Below are 17,063 nucleotides of genomic sequence, written 5' to 3'. Positions count from 1 at the left end.
CTATCCCCGATCAGTATACACTGCCCCGGATCGAGGACCTCCTGAACGCTCTGACGGGAAGCAAATGGTTCAGTGTGCTCGACCTCAGGTCCGGATATTACCAAGTGCCCATGGGCCAGGAAGACCAAGAAAAAACGGCCTTCATCTGTCCATTAGGGTTTTACCAATTTACCCGCATGCCTCAAGGGATCTGCGGGGCCCCGGCCACGTTCCAGAGACTAATGGAAAAAACCCTCGGAGACCTTAACCCGCGAGAGTGCTTAGTGTACCTGGACGATATTATCATGTTCGGGCGGACTCTAGAGGAGCACTCCGAGAGACTGATGAAGGTGCTGGATAGACTTCAGGGGGAGGGTCTAAAACTGTCCCTGGACAAATGCAAGTTCTGTCGATCCTCTGTGACGTATGTGGGTCATATTGTATCGGCTGATGGAGTATCCACCGACCCAGGGAAGATAGAGGCGGTGGTGAATTGGCCTAGACCTCAAAATGTCCAAGAGTTGCGGTCCTTCTTGGGGTTTTGTGGCTATTATCGGCGGTTCGTTGAGAGCTATTCCAGCAAGGCCAAGCGATTGAATGATCTTCTAAAAGTATACCCGGGAGAAACCGGGAGGAAAGGCATCACGGCGCAGACGCCCTTTGGGGAGACCTGGACTCCAGAATGTGAACAGGCCTTCAAGAACTTAAAGGCCAGCCTCACTCAGGCTCCCGTCTTGGCCTATGCGGACCCAGAACGAGAATATGTCCTACATGTCGATGCTAGCCTTAGCGGATTAGGAGCGGTCTTGCATCAGAAGTATGAGACCGGGCTACATCCGGTGGCCTATGCGAGCCGAAGCTTGACCCCTAGCGAACAGAATTACCCGGTCCATAAACTGGAATTTTTGGCGCTAAAATGGGCTGTGGTGGATAAGCTGCATGACTACCTATATGGGGTGCAGTTCGAAGTACGTACGGACAACAATCCCATGACCTATATAAATACGTCTGCCAAATTAGACGCCACGGGACACCGTTGGTTAGCTGCTCTAGCCAACTACAGGTTCAATCTTAAATACAAACCCGGACCCACCAACATAGGTGCCGACGCCCTGTCTCGTCGACCGGGCCTTCAATCCACCCCTGATGAGGAAGTTTGGGAAGAGATACCGGGTCCCGGGATTCGTGCCCTTTGCTCCGTGGCTGCGGTAGTCGACGACCACGTAGCATTCTCGGAATTACGGGTTGTTGACTCGTTGGGATGTCATTCGCGGGCTATTCCTCGGGCCTATCAAGGTCGAGAAGGGATGAACATCACTGAAGATAATATCATCTCGTGGAGGGATCTAGTGCATTATCAAACACAAGACCCCATAGTGGAGCTAGCCCGTCAAGCGGTACAACAAGACAACCCTTCTATACTGAAGCGAGCCCCCAAAGATTTGGTGAAACTCCTGTCAAATGAGTTTGGGAAGTTCGAAATGGACAATTGTTTGTTATATCGGGTGATACCCTATCATAACCATCCCGATCGGCGTCAGCTGTTTTTGCCGGAACGTTTGAGAACCCTAGTCCTCCGGGCCCTTCACGATGACCATGGTCACCTGGGCATTGACAAGACATTTGGGCTACTACAGGATAGGTTCTATTGGCCTAGAATGCGGGAGTCCGTGGAGCAACATTGTCGGAAGTGTAATCGCTGTTTACAAAGAAAGACACTGCCCACCAGGGCGGCCCCTATGGCACACTTGAAAAGCTCGGGTCCCATGGATTTGGTGTGTATGGATTTTCTCTGTATCGAGCCCGACAGTCGGGGCGTTAGTAATGTTCTCGTGATCACTGACCACTACACTAGGTACGCCCAAGCGTTCCCTACGAAAGACCAGAAGGCCGTAACGGTGGCTCGAGTACTATGGGAGAAATATTTCATTCACTATGGGTTACCAAATCGTCTTCACTCTGATCAGGGCAGGGACTTTGAGAGTACACTGATACGGGAGTTGCTCACACTACTGAACATTGCCAAGTCGCGTACTACCCCGTACCACCCCGAAGGGGATGCTTTGCCTGAACGGTTCAATCGCACTTTGTTAGATATGTTGGGAACTTTGACGAGCCCGCAAAAGACGGAGTGGAGTAAACACGTCGAGGCATTGGTACATGCGTATAATTGTACCCGACATGAGTCCACCGGGTATACCCCGTATTTTTTGATGTTCGGAAGAGAAGCCCGGTTACCGGTGGATGTGCGCCTGCGGATATCTACCGATGGGGTATCCAATAGGACGCATTTTCGATATGTACAGCGGCTAAGGGACAGTTTACAGCTGGCCTATAAATTGGCTGAACGGACGACAGCGCAATTGAATGCGGGAAATAAAAGGCGCTACGATCACAAAGTACGTCACAAGGAAATTCACCCCGGAGATGCGGTCCTCTTACGCAACATAGGTGTTCCTGGGAAGCATAAATTGGCAGACCGGTGGCGGGAGGGTGTGTATGAGGTGGAGTCACAGATGCCTGGTCTTCCTGTGTACCGGATCAAGGATTCTGAAGGCCGCGTAAAAGTGTGGCATAGGAATCATCTACTTCCCATACCTCAAGTAGGGAATGACGAATTGGAAGTCCCAGCCACGCCCATAGATGGGGAAGTTGAACACACAGAGGATGGCCCAGAGACTGTAAAAATTGCCCCCTCTGAGGGTCCAATGGAAGGAACCTCTCAAAGGGGCCTTCCGGCCGTGGAGGCATCTCCCGAAGGAGCCACGGGTAAAGAGCCTCTTGGTCCGAACATTGACCATTTGACTCCAGTGAGTCAGTCCCTAGATCCACAAAGTCCCTGTTTCACACCCCAAAGAGACTGTACTAATGCTGAAAACCCCTCAAGGGTAGAGATGGAAATACCAGTTGAGACTGGATATTCTGCAGAGGAAGCAGAGGAGAATCAACCTCGGCGAAGTCAAAGAACCAGTCAGCCTCCCATGAGGATGGCATATGATCAATTTGGGGCACCCCATTATGAGGCTCAGCAGTGGGCTCGGCATAGGATGCAATCTGTGATGGTACTGTTTAACGAAATGTGTAACCTAATCTAGGAAAGAGAGGGTCGTGTAAATATATATATATGTGGTTTAGATAGACCAGCGGGGACGTTGGATTCTGGAGAGGGGAGAATGTAAGGATGTGCATATATATAAAGGTTCCGCGCTGTTATTTACAAAGGAAACGCCATATTGTCCTTTTGCCAGCAAGGTCACTGTGTACAAGTTAGGCTGCGCATGCGCGAGAGAAGCGCGCGAAGGGCAACCAATCTGTAGAGACTCTGAACTCTGAACTGTGAGAGAGTCAGCTGAGGCTGAGGACCAATTAGGTGTGAGACTCTGGATAGAGGAACCGGATGCGTGTGGGCGGTGGGTGAGACACGAGAGGGAGGAGAAGGAGGAGGTTGGCGGAACCTCGTGTGCGTGAGCGGAAGGTCAGTGACCTTCCCGCTTAGGTGAGAGACATTCCCCAGGCCCGAGGAGCATTCCCCTGTCATCGTAGGGTGCCGTTTTGTAGGGACGGCCATAGCTGTTAGGGACGTTTCCCTTTAGTGCGGTTTGAGCTGCGGAGCTGCGGTCGCCATCTTGGATTGGATACAGACGGCGCGACATAACGGAGTGTCGGCGGAAGGCTGGAACAACGCTAAAGACCCTATGTGGTGTGTGACGGTCACCGCAGTGACCGGAAGGTATCATTGTCTACAAGTGCACCTACACCGGTCAACAGGCGCTGATCCCGCCTCCCACTAACTAATTGGGGCATCAGTGTGATACCATATGGTACAATACAGATACTGGTTACAGGACATACTCCTAGGGAGAGAGAGTGGCAGAGCCACCTGTGTGTACAGAACATTATCCCTGATAAGGTGTGGCCGAGCCACTGTGTGTGTGTAACGTTAATATATATATACTCTGCAGTTAGTCTGTTCATTATGCAAATTACATAAAAGGTTGCTGTTGCACAATACGGTTGTTATGTTCTTGCTTAGGGTATATTCTCTATCATGGGGATCCTGGGCAAGTGGAGGCGCTGCACCGCGATAAGTAAGGGTATGACCCCAGGCTCCCACATAGCGGAGGCTCAGAGCTCCTGAAGCCACAGGTATATGCAACACCCGTAGTTCCTTAATGCAGGCAGTCACAAAAAGGGCTACACACGTATATACTGTAGGCATTTCACACAATATAAATGCTAACAGAATAGGTAAGGAAAACTTTTACTTACAGCTTGTACTGGGTCGTCCCCATCCAGTGGTGACACATTTTAAGCCTTCTGGGAAAATATCATTCAGGCAGGACAAGCAGACGGGTGACACGTGAGGTTGTATGATGGCTGGGTTTTTCAGTTTCACAAGGGCAACATCAGTGGATATTTCGGTATTATACTCTGGATGAGCTATAGTCTTAAGAAATGTTACACGACATTATTATATCTGAACTATTACATACCTGTCCCATTATGTACAGTAATGTGGACTCCAATGTCTTAACTGCTTTTTTTTTTTAGTTTGTCCCTAGATATTCCTTTTGGGTGGAAGGGTCTACATGGCAAATCTTTTATTAACCATATACACTGGCGACACACTTTATCGCAGTGCGGCCAGATCCGCAAGCCGGGAGATTTCCCGGCTTGCTAGTGGCCGCCCCTCGGCGTGCCGCGCGTCATAGACGCGCGGTCACGCGTCTTCGGGAGCCTGCGCCCCCTGCACGCGCGTCCAGGGCTCCCCGAGGGAGCCCTGGTGTCCCGCGATCGCGGGACAGTGGCAGGGGGTTCCGGGGGACCCGGCGGACCCGGCAGCGGTAGGGAGAGCGCCCCGATCGGAGGGCGCTCTTCCGCTGCTTCGGCGCGCGCCCGTCACACTCGGGCGCGCGCCAGGCTACTGCTGCGGCACAGAACGGGCAAATGCTCGAATAAACTGTGCCGCAGCAGTACCATGTAACTCTTTTCCAGGTGGTACTATCCTTCCTTATGTAACCTGGTGATTTTGTCTAGAGGCTTTCTGTCACTAACATCTGGTTTGAGGGAGATAGAACTAAAGAGGGAGATTGGCCCAGATTTGAGTTATCTCGTGCAAGACAATTTGGGATCTTTCCAGAGTGGGCCTGAGGGCTGCCCTTGTAAATATTTGTGAACTATAGATTCCTTTGTTAATCAGTATTATAGACTAAAGCAGTAAAATTCGGGGCATTATTGAAAACCCTGCTCTCTGATTGGTTAAAATTCCGGGCATTATCCACAGTAATGCCCTGAATTTCAGCAGCTTGCAAAATGCAGTTTTCAATCTGTTTATTTTTAGCCAATCAGCTTTCAGAACAGTTGAGACAGGGCAGGGGATTGGATTGAATTAAGTAAAAGCTCTGAGACATGGCAGGGGATTGGTCAAAAAGTATCAGCCACGGTTTGACTACTCCCCCTCCCGAGATGACTGAGATTTTCTGAGCAGATTCAGTTGAATTGGGGGGGGGGGGGGGGGAGAGAGACTGCAAAGAAGTAAGTGTGTCGTGTATAGAGGAGCAGTGTTGTGTGTGTGGGGGGGGGGGTGGGGGGGGGGTGTAGAGGTATTGTGTTGTGCTGTGTTGTGTGTAGAGCTGGGGGGGAGAGTGCAAAGTTTAGTAAGTGGCTGCATTTTTGATTGTGGCTGCAGTGTGTGTGTTGTGCTGTTGTATGTGTAGCAGCAGTTTGTGTGAGTGTAGAGTTGATGTGTGTGTGTGTATATAGAGCTCCAGTGTGTGTGTCAGTAGCAGTGTGTGTAGCAGCAGAGTTTGTGTGTGTGTAGAGCTTCTGCTGTGTGTGTAGAGGTGCTGTGTAGTGAGTGTATAGGAGATGCTGTGTTGTGTGTGTAGAGGCACTGTGTTGTGTGTGGTGTGCTGTTTTGTGTGTGTGTGTGTGTGTGTGTGTGTGTGTGTGTGTGTGTGTGTGTGTGTGTGTGTACACAGAGGGGGCGGCAGTGTGTGGATATAGATATCTGCAGTGTAAGAGTATATAGAGGTGGTTTCATGTATTTACCATTTTATTTTAATAAAAAAATCTATATACTGTAACTATACAAAAGTGTCTATTATTTATGAAATAAGCCTACATTTAGCCTATACTAGTAATAATCCCCTCAGAACAGGGCATTACTGGCCAATAATGCCCTGGCTGGGTTAAAGTCCCTCGGCTTCGCCTCAGGCCTTCAACTCTTCCAGCCAGGGCATTATTGGCCAGTAATGACCTGTTCTTCAGGGATTATTACTTAATTGTTGACCTGAGGAAGAGAGGAGAACTCTCGAAAGCTTGTCCTATGACATAAATTGTTAGTCCAAATAAAAAAGATATCATCTAATACTGAAGTATACAACAAAAGACAGGAGTGCCCAATGCTACATCTAATTGACAAAACATATAAAGTAATAAGTACAAAGTTTAAATACTTCAATAATAATAATATTTACTTGGTTATTTAGTTAACTCTTTGGTCAAAGCGTCATAAGCCTGCATACCACGTCAAGGTATAACCAAAATTAATGCAGGTCCTACACTACACTGTGAACTCTTCCCTTTACCTCATTATGAGGGGAAAGAACCATAGTAAATCCTGTTCTTTGCAGCAAAGTGAAAAGACCTCCCAAGTTAAAAAGGTGAGGAGGAGTGAGCTCTGGGGGGAGGTGCCACCTACCTCCATACAACTGATACCAGTCAGAAATTGATTAACACACATTCCCAGCTAGCTCAAACTAACAACAACACATGGCATATTACACCGTGTCATGATTTATTTAACAAAAATAAAGCCAAAATGGAGAAGCTATGTGTGAAAAACTAAGTACACCCTTACAGTTTCCATAGGAAATAAGATGCTAAGAAGCAGACAGGTGCTGCTAATCAAATGCCCTTGATTAATTGATCATCAGCAAGTGTGGCCACCTCTATAAAAGCCGAAGTTTTAGCAGTTTGCTGGTCTGGAGCATTCAGGTGTGTGTTAACACAATGCCAATGAGGAAAGACATCAGTAATGATCTTAGAGAAGCAATTATTGCTGCCCATGAATCTGGGAAGCCATTTCAAAACAATTTAAAGTCCATCATGCTACAGTGAGAAAGATTATTCAGAAGTGGAAAACATTCAAGACAGTTGCCAATCTTCCCAGGAGTGGACATTCCAGCAAATTCACCCCAAGGTCAGACTGGGCAATGCTCTGAGAAATTGCAAAAAACCCAAGAGGTACATCTCAGACTCTACATGCCTCAGTTAGCATGTTAAATGTTAAAGTCCATGACAGTACAATTAGAAAAAGACTGAACAAGTATGGTTTGTTTGGAAGGGTTGCCAGGAGAAAGCCTCTTCTCTCTAAAAAGAACATGGCAGCACGGATTAGGTTTGCAAAGTTGCATCTGAACAAACCTCAAGACTTCTGGAACAATGTCCTTTGGACAGACGAGACCAACGTGGAGATGGCCATAATGCACAGCGCCACGTTTGGCAAAAACCAAACACAGCATATCAGCACAAACACCTCATACCAGCTGTCAAGCACGGTGGTGGAGGGTTGATGATTTGGGCTTGTTTTTCAGCCACAGGACCTGGGAACCTTGCAGTCATTGAGTCGACCATGAACTCCTCTGTATACCAAAGTATTCTAGAGTCAAATGTGAGGCCATCTGTCCGACAGCTAAAGCTTGGCCGAAATTGGGTAATGCAACAGGACAATGATCCCAAGTACACCAGCAAATCTACAACAGAATGGCTAAAAAAGAAAATAATCAAGGTGTTGCAATGACCCAGTCAAAGTTCAGACCTCAACCCGATTGAAATGCTGTGGTGGTACCTTAAGAGAGCTTAAGAGAGCTGTGCATAAACAAATGCCCGCAAACCTCAATGAACTGAAGAAACGTTTTAAAGAAGAGTGGGCCAAAATTCCTCCACAACGATGTGAGAGACTGATAAAGTCATACAGAAAACGATTACTTCAAGTTATTGCTGCTAAAGGTGGTTCTACAAGCTATTGAATCATAAGGTGCACTTAGTTTTTCATACATGGCTTCTCCATTTTGGCTTTATTTTTGTTAAATAATTCATGACAGTGTAATATGTCATGTGTTGTTGTTCATCTCAGGTTGTATTTACCTAATTTTAAGACCTGCTAAGAAACAGATGATTGTTATTATGTCCTGATATGTAAAACCATAGAATTCAAAGAGGGTGTACTTTCTTTTTCACACAACTGTATAGACTTATACTGTATATTTGAATATTAGCCCTTTTCTTTAAATCTTCCCAAATATGGTATGATAGGAAATCTTGCAATCTGTTGGATATTTAAGGCATTTTGATAGACACCTGTTGGTCTCCTTATCTTTTCTTAAATAAGCAGTACTTCCTACTTTTTTTTTTTTTTTACCCCCTTTCTTTGCTTAGTCAAACCACTCTTTTCAGCTCTAAGAACTCTCTGGTTATTGAGAGACGTACAGGTAAAGATGAAGAAGAGGCCTCGGGATGGGGTCGTTGCTCGCATAAGGGCTGCAGTGCCCTCTCGAGGTTTTCTTTCAATCTGCTAACCTTATATCTCACCCCACGAGGTTATTCAAATTTTGCTGCTTGTGCCAACTGGAGGTTTGGGGGGGGCGGGGTAAAACCGATTTAGTATAAAATGAAAAGGGTATCATTTAAGTACCCCGCTCCCCTGATCCAAAAATAATAACTCTCTAATTTCCCACCCTCTCATCCCTAGAAATGCATTGTGATAACCATATTTGTTAGGTTCTGTCACAATGTCCCTCATCACAGCCTAGGTAGAACACTCATGCTAACTGGCTTAAAGTTGCCGGGAAATGCTAAGAAGACAGGTGCCAATTTATGCGGTTGGGCCTGTGGTTAATGTCACGGTAGAAGAGGTCTTTTAACACCATTTATATTTAAGGGATCAGTCGCAAGGCAAAACAAAGGCAGTGAAGTAAAAGGAGGTTTATTTGGACCACGGAAACACACAGATATACAAAATACAGAGAATATACACACTTCATTTGGGTCTGGAGGTAAAAACTTGGCTTTCCTAGATGCAAGGCACCTGCTTCAGCAAAGGCTGACCTTGTTCACTCGTCACTGGCATCGCAATGCCCCTGGGAAACCTTACTGGCGCTTCACTGGACCAGTCCCAAGACTATCTACAAGTCTGAACAGACTGAGAGAGAGAGAGCTCTGATCTGTGGTAGCCCCTTTTAGAGACTACTTTGCCCTATGTTTTAACATGGACAGAGCATTTCAGGGATTATTCTCAGCAGCCAATCAGAGCATGGCTCATCTGGCTGAGATGTCAGGGGCAGGGGGCATGTTGAGCCGGCTCGGGATGGCCACGGGTGGGACAAATGTTCTGGCCAATAGGAAAAGCACCTACGATCGCCATCTTTTTCCTAGCCAGCCAATTGCCTCCCGCTGGGCAGGCCCCACTGAATAAAAAAAAAATGAAGCAGGGGATTGGATGGTCAGCGGACCTGAAAAAATGCACTAACAACTCACCGGTATGCAAAAATAGAAAAGATTTAATTAACTTCCTCTGGATCAATAAGTAAGTATAGATATTGGATAAAGTATCTGTTGTCTAAATTTAGCATAGGTTAAACTTGATGGACCTACGTCTTTTTTTTTTCAACCTCATCTACTATGTAACTATGTAACTACATAATAAAAACAAGGAACAAAAAGGGGACAGGCAGGCCCCACTGAGTCTAGCAGACCAGAGCTAGCCACTACTGGGGGTCTCCGCTCTCCGGACCCAGTACTCCGCCCTGCCCCGTCCACTTAGCACCCCGACACCTCTCAACATCCCGTTCCCTCTTTCATCTACGGATTCTATGCAGACTAGCTGGCACCTTACACATATGCCCAGGCGGTTTGCATAGAGCCTTATAGTAAATGTAAAAAACACCATAAGCCATACTTTATTACAGCATACATTTTGGGTTACCTCATATTCGGTTGGGGCATCCACAAACCCAGTACAGGTTCTGGGACACTTTGGCACTAACTGGGGTACCCCCCTTAACCTAGGGATTCCCTCAGCTACAGGGATACCTGTTCACCTCTGTGTCTCATTCACCTTTCTGAGCGATGCTGAAGCAGGGTACCCTAGTGGTGCGTCGCAGTTACGTTTTTAAGGAGAGATATGGCCTGGGCAATGTGTATACATGTATCCGAAAATGAGGCATGATTGTCTGATACATTTATCATGGAACCGGTAACTCCGGTCCCTGACCTGATATGCAGATTCTGACACCACTTTCTCAGCAAAATCCCCCTTAAAACTCATGCACCAGAAATCCCTGTGTGATTGCTGCCCGGAAAGGGGAAAACACAAAAAATACCTTTAATACATACAGTACCTTAGAATGGTACAATGTTACTGGGCCCAAGAGCTAACTCTCTTGGACCCTTATACACGGAGCAGGGGTAACCAAAATTGGGCTTATCCTTTATTTGTGAGCCAGGCTACCCCTACCGTCACAGTTAAGTCCCAAGAAGAAATTGGGCAGACTTCCCTGATGGAGCTGTACCTCTGCCCAAGTCTGGGCGCTAACTTATGCGGTTTGGCCCAGGCTGCACAAACGGGGAGCAATCCCAAGCGGGGGGGAGGGTGGGGGGGGGGGGGGTGAGACCAGTAGAATGAGGAGTAAGGATCTCCTGCCATATTACTTGCAGGACACACAGGGTCATCTGCATTAAGGGACTAGTGGGCTGACTGACAATTTATTTTCTATGTTGTTAAAGAAATAAAGCTGTGACCTAATTTTACGTCCACAATAAATAAATGGGGTTGTCTCTATTGCTTAGGTGGGGTAAAATTGAAGGCAAGGCACGTTAAGCCTTTATGGGTTTAAATCTCACTCAGGGAAAACAAAATGGCTGCCAAATCTCAGGCCAAGAGGGAGCTACAACATAATCAATTGTTTAAATCCCCTTTAAAAACCAGGAAACAATACTGGTAACTTCATCAGTAAGTATCTCAGGTACAGGGGGTCCCCGGAGAAGAAAATAGTATGTTTTAGTTCTGGAGGACCCCAGGTTCCAATTCTGTAAAAACAATAGAGGATACTTAGGGTGGTTAGCTCCTTTTTAGTGACCAGATATTGAAGTTGTGTGTCTTCTTTACGCACCTACAGTACAGTACCTACAGTGACCTCTCTAAACCAAAAGAGTGATCGTTCATCGAGTTATAGGCTGCTACAGGGTTGGCCAATCCAGTCCTCAAGAGCCACCAACAGGTCAGGTTTTAAGGATATCCTTGTATCCGCACAGGTGGCTCAATCAGTGGCTCAGTCAACGATAGACTTCTGCTGCTTTAATGTCAATGTATTAAAATAATATGCACCTATTTTGTCATACTGTATGTGCATTGCTTATGATGGGTTAGAGTGGAGCTCAGCATAAGCAATACACATATAATGTACATTTTATAACCTCTCTGTGTCCTTCAATATATTCCTAGCACCAGAAACACTCCTCCAGCCAATGTAAACTTTCCTTGATAACAATGTGTGAAATGTAAGAAAATCGATTAACAATTTTCTCATAGGGTTCAAAATCTTGGTGTGTCAAAGCATACTTTTCTCTGGCTGGTTACATAAAGACTTTAGTCATTCTAAACAGCTAATGTAGGACCTGGGCACTTAGAGTAACTCACCTTCACTATATCAATGGTCTGTATGTCCTCTTCATCTGATCTTCGGTTTTGTTCTCCAAGAACAGCTCTATCACTGTTAGGACTAAAGTAGTAGAGGCGAAATAGAAACACATTAGACATGTATTTGATACATTTTTAGATATAGTATACCTTTCTGAAAATCAATTAATTGAAAACTCATAGCAATATAACATTAATTTCACTAATGTCTGATCTGCTCATAAAGTGTCAAGTGGTCCATCCAACACAGTATCGGAAAACACAACGTCCCAGAACAGGGGTTGTTAACTCCATTCCTCAAGGGCCATCAACAGGTCAGGTCAACAGGTCAGGTTTTAAGGCTATCCCTGCGTCAGTACAGGCTCAATCAGTGGCTCAGCCATTGACAACCACCTGTGCTGAAGCAGGAATATCCTTAAAACCTGACCTGTTGGTGGCCCTTAAGGGCTGAAGTTGGCCACTCCTGACCTAGAGTCTTCAACCCACAATACAGGAAGCAAAATGCATTACCGTAAAAAATAATTCATATTTAATGCGCGTGTTAAAGATATCAGAACCTAGTATCAAAATGAGTAATCTGTCCATTTCTTCATTTTGATGATGGTCATTAAATTCCAATACATAGCGGTATATGGCTGCCTTCAAAGTTTAACACCAATTTGTAACACCTATCCCAAGAGCTGAATCTGTTTATTCAGACTTTGGGGCCTATGCAGAGACGTGAGAGAAGGTGAATTTCGCCATGGATTTGGCGAAAAAGTGTGCTTGAAAATGTTTATTGCCGAGAACATGGCGAGTTTCAAAGAATCCGCCAGAAGTGTGTTGTAGGCAAAAAAAATTGCCACGTACGTGGCGAGAATCACTTATTCGCCATTTATAAATTACATGGTATTCTAGTAGGGCCGATACGAATGAACGCGCCATTCAGGCACATTATATGGCGCGTTTCTATCCGCCATCTAAAGTTGGCAAGTACCTGTTGTTCGCCGGCGGTGCTGTGCTGTGTACATGAAGGGGACTGAGGTAACCTCAGAGCTGTCAATCAGCAGCTCTGGGTCTCGCGAGAGGCGCGCGTTCGTCTTTCCACGGTAGTACAGGAATGATTTATGTTTCCCAACGACCGCGCGCCTCGGCATGGCGAGTTTCACGCACAGTGAAACTCGTCAAAATTTTCAAAACTTTAAAAACGCGGGTAACGGTGTTCCGTGCATAAGGGGGGGAAAAAAAGCCTAATCACTGGCTATTTTATTGCCATTGTACCTGAATATTATGTTGCTCTCTGCATAAGCCCCTTTATTAAATACATGGAAAGACAAACAAACAAATAAAACAAAAACAGAAAAAAAGAAAAAAAGAGAAAAAGATCATAGTGCAACTAAAGACAACTTAAACAAAAAATCACTGATAAGGTTGACAAGAAAATAATTACAAATTTAATGCAAATAAATTAAAATATATATAAAAACAACAGACACTTGAATGTTGGGCTGGAGACACTATAAAGCGATGACGTCTGGTAGGGATACAATTGAAACCCTACTTACAGCAAAGCTGATGATAATAAGCCCGTAGCCCAGTGTCCTGTTCTTAAAACCGAAGCCTGGTAAGTAGATGTTATAACTCAGCCTCTAGAGATCCACGATGCCGGAAACTGCTGCTGCTAACACACTCACGGATGTGCTGATGTGTGGGGGGGTGACACAGGTGAAGACCTGGACCCAATGCTGCCGAGGGATTTGCCGAGGTGATACACGCAGACCAAGAGGTCTCGCGATAGCTCGGTGACGTCACCACTTAGCGCAGAAGCAGGGGAAGTGCCGGACAGAAACCGGGGAGCTCAGGCTGGGTATAGGGAGGACAGAAGGGCTACCGGGGGAGAATGTCAAAGTCTCTGCCAATAAAAACCACCCTACGCATTTCGTGACGTCAGTCACTTCGTCAGGATGGCTCTGACGAAGTGACTGACGTCACGAAACGCGTAGGGTGGTTTTTATTGGCAGAGACTTTGACATTCTCCCCCGGTAGCCCTTCTGTCCTCCCTATACCCAGCCTGAGCTCTCTGAGCTCCCCGGTCTCTGTCCGGCACTTCCCCTGCTTCTGCGCTAAGTGGTGACGTCACCGAGCTATCGCGAGACCTCTTGGTCTGCGTGTATCACCTCGGCAAATCCCTCGGCAGCACTGGGTCCAGGTCTTCACCTGTGTCACCCCCCACACATCAGCACATCCGTGAGTGTGTTAGCAGCGGCAGTTTCCGGCATCGTGGATCTCTAGAGGCTGACAAAGGGCGACGGCCCGAAACGCGTTCGAGATTTTTAACCTATCCCATGCCATGATGTCTACCATGGAATAAAGGACTTTTATACCGGTATCTAGCCCCCTTATTGCTGCATTGCTATGCTCCGTTTTCTTCCGTGAGGATATCCTGTTGTTTGCCTGTCTCAACGTGATGCACGCCGTGGGATTCACCGCACAAGACAACTCTCCACTGTGAGTACCCCATTAGCTCATTACGCTTTGGGAGTCATATATTTTGTGTCTTCTCTCCAGGGGAAAGTTATATACTGTACACTGGGAGGTCAGAGATTTGTTACTGACTCTCACCAACAAAGCACAGTTTCCCCACATCTTAGGAGATATGAATAGAGACACTGTTCACATATACATTTGCAGAGAGTGGTGTTTACCTGCCTTCCTCATTTAGAGGGTCTATATCAATTAGACGCCTAGAGATTCCCTACAGCTGAGCACGGTGCACTAGGAACGCTGTTTCCTAGTATCCACAAATATAACATCTACTTACCAGGCTTCGGTTTTAGGAACAGGACACTGTGATACGGGCTTATTATCATCAGCTTTGCTGTAAGTAGGGTTTCAATTTTATCCCTACCGGATGGCAACGCTTTATAGTGTCTCCAGCCCAACATTCAAGTGTCTGTTGTTTTTATATATATTATAATTTATTTGCATTAAATTTGTAATTATTTTCTTGTCAACCTTATCAGTGATTTTTTGTTTAAGTTGTCTTTAGTTGCACTATGATCTTTTTCCCTTTTTTTCTTTTTTTCTGTTTTTGTCTTATTTGTTTGTTTGTCTTTCCATGAGACTTCATTGAAGAATCTGCCTTGGACTTCATCCCAGCCGTATTGGACTTTATATTTGGTCAGGCTATATTTATATTTCTTTTTGGAGGCGCCGGTTTATTTGTTTTTATTGTCTGTATTGGTTTGTGTGAACCTTTTTTCCTTTTCAGCCCCCACTTTAACATTTAAAGTGTGTATATTTTATGTTAGTCACATATGTGTTACTATTTGTTATTTTTAGCATTAGCGCTGTTCCCACTGCCCTTCCCCTTTATTAAATACATGCCTTAATCTACACAATCTCACTTCCTTTTTGCACTCTTAACTCACACTTCACCTGTTCTCTCTATCTTAAATGTTTCTTCCTTCCTTCCCTGCACAGTTTCATTCTCTCTCTTTCTCTCTCTCTCTCTCTCTCTCTCTCTCTCTCTCTCTCGCTTTCTCTCTCTTTCTCGCTTTCTCTCTCGCTTTCTCTCTCTCTTTCTCTCTCTCTTTCTCTCTATTGTATATATGGTTTCACTTACATCACTGAGCAGTGTGCAGCTGTAATCACCCAGTTTTCATTGATGAGAGATCCACCGCAGAAGTGAGAACCTCTACTGTCCTGTTGGTAAGAGAAGGAAAGGGACATTTATTTATATAATTATAAAGAGAGAGAAGCTCTTTATGGCAGGGTATCACTTTTTATTTTGATGTTAGAATGATGCCATTGAATTTAACTTTGTGTTTAGCCCTGAAGACTGAAATTTGTATAATTTAGTCCTTGACAATGACAATGAAGTATTTTGTGAGAGCTGCCCTTGTGTGGGATAGTTTATTAATGAACCCCAAAAAAGACACTGCTTATTGTGTAACCAGTGTAGGATTTAAAAACATGCCTCCCTTAGGCACTTACCTGGTGTCGCCCTCATCCTCCAGAGGCACGCCATCCCATTGCTATGGCAAAGCGGCGCCATGTGATGTCATGTTGACGCATACGTAATCGGTTTTTGCCAGCAGCTCATGCATATTTGCAATCGTCACTTACTGGCCGCGCATGCGTGCTCGCCCATACGCACAAGCGGCTGGCAAGTGTAGATCGCGCATGCGTGGCTAGCAAGTGCCGATCGCACATGCCGCCCCTATATTCTGCACCCCCAAATTTTAACGCCCTAGGCTCGAGCCTAATGAGAAATCCGCCATCTTGGTGATGGTAAAGAATGGGGTTGATAGGTGAGTTTAAGAGTGGGGGAATTGCATCCCAAAATATTTTGGCTTCATGCCACCAACACTTGATTTGAAACCGCGGATATCAGGTTTGCAAAAACATTACAGTTGTCTTAAAGTTGAGTTATCTTTCTCGCAAGACATCTGAATCATCATTGCACACAATTGTCTCTCCTATGATGGGTTACACACACATATGGTGGATAGTAATCCACGTGGGTCAATATATCTCAGTAATAAGGTTAGCGGTTATTTTGGCTTATATAAAAAAATATATATAACATTCCAATATATATATTAGTTGGTGCAGTATCTATAAATAGATCCCAACATGTCATTCAGAACTAGAATTCTAATACTCTACCCTGCCCAGTCCCCTTTCCTAGTTTCCCCTACGACAGGGGAGGGTGAGTGTTTAACTTAAATTACCATGGGGGAAAAAAAGGTTAAAGAGTAACACAGTCCCTGTATTAAATGAAAGCTTTAAAAATATGTATAATACTTATACAATTACAGATGTTTTACAAAACAGGAACCACTCAAATTCACCCCCATCACATTTATTTAGTTTGCGACTGCACTTCCAAGGCTTTAGAATTAGGCTCCAAGCCATTGAGTGCAACTTAGTATACAGTACACAGCAATGGACATAGAACACAGATACTTTCGCAGTGTATTAACTGTACAGGTTACGTTATTATCATATGGCATAAACTGTACAGGTTACGTTATTATCTGCCTATTGGTGTCCATTGGGATCATTTGAGAACTATTGTACTGTATCTCATCCCTTATCTTTCTAAAAATATTTAATGATAACCCCTTTGACCCAGCATTTTTAGAATGATGAAGATGAAAGCAGATTGAATAAATATCGTTGTACACAGTGTATATAAACATAATATTTATTATAAAAAAAAGACTTCTTTATACTGTATCTACAATATCAATAACACAATGGAACAGAAATTCAGACATACATCTTTTATTCAGTATTGGCACAAACTAGATAATGATCATTAATGGGGAATTAACCTCTTCTCACCAGATGGAACAGGGGTCAGAGAACCAAAACAAGTGACTTTCAAATGTAGGCA

General features: G+C 45.1%; 1 protein-coding gene across 1 annotated transcript in view; it reads right to left on the bottom strand.

Annotated features, from left to right (window-relative positions):
* The window catches only part of LOC142470142 (chymotrypsin-like protease CTRL-1), a 36,994-nt gene that overhangs the window by 17,833 nt on the left and 2,098 nt on the right, over positions 1 to 17,063 (bottom strand). The window contains exons 3-5 of the mRNA XM_075577099.1: positions 15,285 to 15,364; positions 11,681 to 11,762; positions 4,249 to 4,426 (exon numbers count right to left, since the gene is read on the bottom strand). Coding sequence (XP_075433214.1) covers positions 4,249 to 4,426; positions 11,681 to 11,762; positions 15,285 to 15,364 — 340 coding nt within the window. The remainder of the gene's footprint in view (positions 1 to 4,248; positions 4,427 to 11,680; positions 11,763 to 15,284; positions 15,365 to 17,063) is intronic.

The sequence above is a fragment of the Ascaphus truei genome, chromosome 19 (assembly GCF_040206685.1).
Source record: "Ascaphus truei isolate aAscTru1 chromosome 19, aAscTru1.hap1, whole genome shotgun sequence".
Taxonomy (NCBI): domain Eukaryota; kingdom Metazoa; phylum Chordata; class Amphibia; order Anura; family Ascaphidae; genus Ascaphus; species Ascaphus truei.
This window is presented reverse-complemented; position numbering and strand designations above follow the sequence as displayed.